This window comes from Vespa mandarinia, chromosome 9 (genome assembly GCF_050613455.1).
Source record: "Vespa mandarinia isolate Hongniang chromosome 9, ASM5061345v1, whole genome shotgun sequence".
Taxonomy (NCBI): Eukaryota; Metazoa; Arthropoda; class Insecta; order Hymenoptera; family Vespidae; genus Vespa; species Vespa mandarinia.
The window spans coordinates 1,745,305-1,750,000 of NC_140818.1; the positions used below are offsets into that span (position 1 = coordinate 1,745,305).

Consider the following 4,696-nt stretch of genomic DNA (forward strand, 5'->3'; position numbering starts at 1 on the left):
AAAACTTGGACGATTAAATCCCTAGCTAGGAGTATGGATTGTAATTTAGCCAAGTAGAAAAGTTCTCGTTATTCGATAACGTTTATCTTAACCATAATTAAATTGCTCCGCGTTCCAATTAATGCTATATAATATTTTTCGAAAGGCTTATATATTGATCTTTGATATAAAACGATGAAATCTTATTTTTATAAGAAACAAGTAAGCGGCTTTTACGAACCAATAGGAAAATCATAGCGGCAACGTGAAATCGAGTATATATCGAATAAGGCTGATAAACGTTTCAACAAGGCTTCCTTTTATCGTTCGAATCGTCGAGTCTTCTAAAGAATTTCAACGCCGGATAACGTCGCAATCGTAATAGCTCGTGTTCCGTCTGCAGAGCCAAGAGCTCCGCATAATTATCTTGAAGTTTCTTGATCAGATCGGATCTCTTCATGTGAATCTGCATCTTCCGGTCCATGTACCGACGTTGCCTCTCCTCACCGATAAGATCACGGCTATACTCCATCTCGCACCTCACCACGTTCATGTTCATGATCATGCGATCAAGAAGATCGTTTTTCCTCTTGATGGTCTCGATCTTCTTATCGACCTCTTTGAGTTTTTCGGCCCATTCATTGAGATTTTTGCCAAAATAATTCTGCATCATCGTGAGTTCCCTTTCCAAACGTTGGGTAGTTCTGTCTTCCCTCAAATTCCTGGCCCTTCGTTTTAAATATATCTGTATTTCCCTAGTGAGGTTGGTGTTCTCGATGAAGTGTAGATCATCTTTAAGATCATCGATTTGCATCTTTAACGCATGATGCTCCCATTCCTTATTTCGAACGGTCTTTTGAAAACTGATCGTATGCTCCACTGCCTTCACTTTACGTTCTCCCGCCTCTGCGATCAACACGTTCACATCCTCGATAACTTTTCTAGGTATAAGGATCGCGTTTAAGGTGTCATCGCAATGACCATGCAAATCTATCTCTACCTGGCCCATTCTCATAACTAACTGAATCTCGGTGTTCACATCGAAGATCCTTCCATCTTCTTTCATTTTACTTAATATCTTTCTCAATTCGCGTGTTCTATGTTGACTATTCTTCAATTTCTCACCGTAGGCATTTACTATCCTCTCCGCTCGATTTATCTCAGCCTGTTGAGCCTTTATCCTAAGCTCCAACTCGATCCGCTGACGTCGAATTCGCGTTAAATGTTCCCAGTTATGATCTTCTATCAAAGATGGCAATGTGGTTGGTCGTACGTCCAATTCATCCAGCAATTTCAAATATTCCGTACATATCTTTGGCAAGTAGACCAATTTTATTCGATTTAAAACGCATTTACCAAGATCAAGTAAATCGGACATACTGATGTTTTTCAAATTCGTTCTCGGTCGACGCTTGTACTGACGTAAGATAAGTTCTACTGATGATTTTCCCAAAGACGGAAATTCTAATCTAAAATTCTTGTTCAATATTTTTTCACGATTAAACATTGCTTCTAACGGGCTTAACAAATTCTTTTGAATATTTTTGAGAGATTCCAATTCTTCTTTAAGTATCATCTCGGACGTTTGATTCTTCTCAATTTTATTTTTTATCCTCTCGTAGCTTTCAATATTCTTGACACGATTGTAATTCCGTATACGACCACGTACGTAACGAAGTTCCATTTGTTTTATCGCAGCTTCCAATTTTATTCTCAACTAAAATATTATCAATATAATGATATATGAAGATTCGACTAATAATTTTATAATAAAAATCGTTAATATATTTGTTCCATTACAAACCAGAAATACTTCATCCAATTTGGCATTAAATTTATCAATGCCTTCTTGCAAAGAAGATTCCAATTTCACATAATCAGATTGTAATATCCTTTTGTAATGTTCTCTTTCTTCCAAACGATTCTTAATGTCGTCTTCATACTTTTTAACCGCCCGAATATCTTCAGCTGTGTAATCCTCTGGTTTTTTGATCAGCATACAGCTGGGTTTTGGTATGTCCTTCTTAATAATGTCTTCCCATCGAACTTCTAACACACCATCCATCATTGCCATCAGTGCACGCTCTCGGAAATCATCGGCTAGTAACAATTGCCTGATCCTTTCGGCTTCGGCTTCCTGTTTATCTAAAATTTCTTGTTGCGACGGTGAAATATAAGGTTTAACCTTCACTTCGTTATCCAAAACTCGTATGATTTCCTCAGGTCTTTCCTAATTTGATAATTTGAATGAAATATTTTCTACCGTTTCGAAAACTTAATCGTATTTATACCTTAATGTGCCACGTGGGTACCAAAGGCAAACGTGGTATCGATTTATTGAACATGATTTTTAATTCAGAATCAATGTAATATATCCTGTTGATTTTATCTTGTATCACTTTCATTTCGCGTTCCTTTTTCTCATAAATCTCATTAAAAATCTTATTGAAGTAAGATCGGAGTTTGTTGCAATCGTCCATCAGGTAATGATTATTCAGTATCACCTGACCAAACCCATAAGATTCCATCTGCGAGTAATAATGAGGGGATTGCTCGATGAACCGGTGGCCCGTCATACCTTTGAACAAAACGAAAGAGATCGACGTTAAGTATTAATATGAAAGATCCGATCGACGCGTTCCAATCTGTCGGTTTTCTACCTTCGAAAGCCCTTTGCTCTGCCAGTTCTTGTTCATCGATCTCACGTTCCTCATCTCCCAAGAGTTCACCCACCCTTACCTTTTCTTCGCGAGTCAATTTTAAAGGATCAACCAATGCCAATTCAAGCTGAGATTCTGTATATATTTGCCAACATTGAAAATAGTTCGATTTGACGATACTACATAAAAAGGTCCTTTGAAATTCAGCGTACTCGAGGGCTTCTTTAATTTCTGGGTTTTCAAGAACGAATGGAAAATTCGTCACTTCGAGAGAATTCAATATCGAAAAGATCGATTTAGCAAGAATCTTCTGAGGATCCCAATAAGTTCTTTTGATCCAAGCGGCAATGTGGTCCATAGAACTGCAATTGAACTCGTACTCCAGTCGCTTATCTTCTCGAGCATGCTTTGCTACTTTCATCGCGTGCTCGCGCTCGGCCTTGTCGAGGTCGAAAGCCGACACCGGTAACCTCTCCAGCTCCGGAACGATTTCGTTCTTATTCAGCAGTTCTACGACGACGTTCTTCAGAACCAAGAAGTCCTTCATTATGCTTGTTCTTTTCTGAGCGCATGCAGTTTCTTCTTCCTTTAATTTTTCCTTTGCTATCCACTCGACCCAGGTCAAATCGATCTCCTCTTTGAATTTATTTAATCCTTGCTTGGCTGGATTCAGTAGACTTACTAACGATGAATTCAAACTAGCATAATCAGCAAGTATCCTTTCTTTCTCTTTTTCGTATACAGAATCATCAACGAGATACAATTTCTTTGTGATATCCTCTTGCTGATTGGCCTACGCTAAATGAGTTTTATATAATTTCGATAGGCAAACAATTAAAATTATTGTAATTTTACCACTTGCTCTACTTTCTTCATTCCCACTAATGACCCATCGTGACCAAGGGCAATAGCTAAATTAGCATTAGAGTTAACTAGACCTTTCACAGATCCAAAGTCATGTCTATGATGTGTCATCATACTTGCCACTATTTCTTTTATCGACTTATTTCTAACGATGATCAAACCATCGTATGCGGCCGTCGTTAGCCAATTACGATCGGCGAAAAGACGTGCACATCGAAAATAATGATTCGTTGGCATTGTGCCAACTATTTCGATGTCTTTCGTTGTTGTTTCTAATAGTTTTAATGTTTGAAGTTGTCTTGTAAGATACGGTGTACCTACCACCAATTGATAATTTCCCGGTACGTTATATAAATTACGAAAACGATTATGTAAATTTAATGTCCCGATGATCTCTTTCATTTGTACTTCCATCTTCGACACTTTATAAATAAGAACTTGTTCTCCGACGAAATTTGTCATCGATGTAACGGGTATAACGTATATTTTAAATCCTTTGTGATTATCACATAACAACACATCGCTGATTACTTTTTTTACATGAACTTGACCTATCACTCTATACGCATCGCTTTTTAGGCTGATGCAAAAACAATTGCCAGATTTTGTATCGCTGACAACGAGGGACCTGTGATAGAACAAAATTTGACGAATTAAAGAAATATTTTCGATCAAAATTATGTCAAACCTTCCGGACGAAGAAAATTTGATTAAGTTTAGCGGCTTTTTATATAGTCTCATGTTTACGATAATCTCAGGATTCTTTGGATTAATTATACGGATGAAAATTACTTCACCCTTGTTAGTGGTTAACGCAATAAGAGGATAATCTGGATGCGAAGCTTGACAAGAAATATCACCGATCGTTTCTGGAGAGATTCTTGCTATTTCCATTCCAGAATTGCATTCTAATACTGCTAAGTCCTTAGAATTGTCGCTGGTTACTACTACGTGATGGCACCAAGGATATACAAAATCAAGGTAACGATAATTAGCACCGTGATAATAGTATTCTTGTATTAACGGTATTGCATGACTTTCCAAAAAATGAATTTGCATCAAGTATCCCTCTAGTGTGTAATAAAATAACCAATCATTCTTTAAAGGGCATGTTATCAATATATAGGGTTTTGTCGTAGATTTAATACACCTGTTGATCAGGACATAAAAGAAATACAAATTCGAACATTTTT

The 4,696-nt window shown here is 37.2% G+C and overlaps 1 protein-coding gene across 1 annotated transcript in view; it reads right to left on the reverse strand.

Annotated features, from left to right (window-relative positions):
* Window positions 1-283: 283 nt before the first annotated feature.
* Window positions 284-4,696, reverse strand: part of LOC118446456 (cilia- and flagella-associated protein 43) — a 5,353-nt gene continuing 940 nt past the window's right edge. The window contains exons 3-8 of the mRNA XM_035877121.2: window positions 4,192-4,653; window positions 3,495-4,131; window positions 2,640-3,432; window positions 2,271-2,557; window positions 1,784-2,209; window positions 284-1,696 (exon numbers count right to left, since the gene is read on the reverse strand). Of these exons, the coding sequence (XP_035733014.2) occupies window positions 284-1,696; window positions 1,784-2,209; window positions 2,271-2,557; window positions 2,640-3,432; window positions 3,495-4,131; window positions 4,192-4,653 (4,018 nt within the window). The remainder of the gene's footprint in view (window positions 1,697-1,783; window positions 2,210-2,270; window positions 2,558-2,639; window positions 3,433-3,494; window positions 4,132-4,191; window positions 4,654-4,696) is intronic.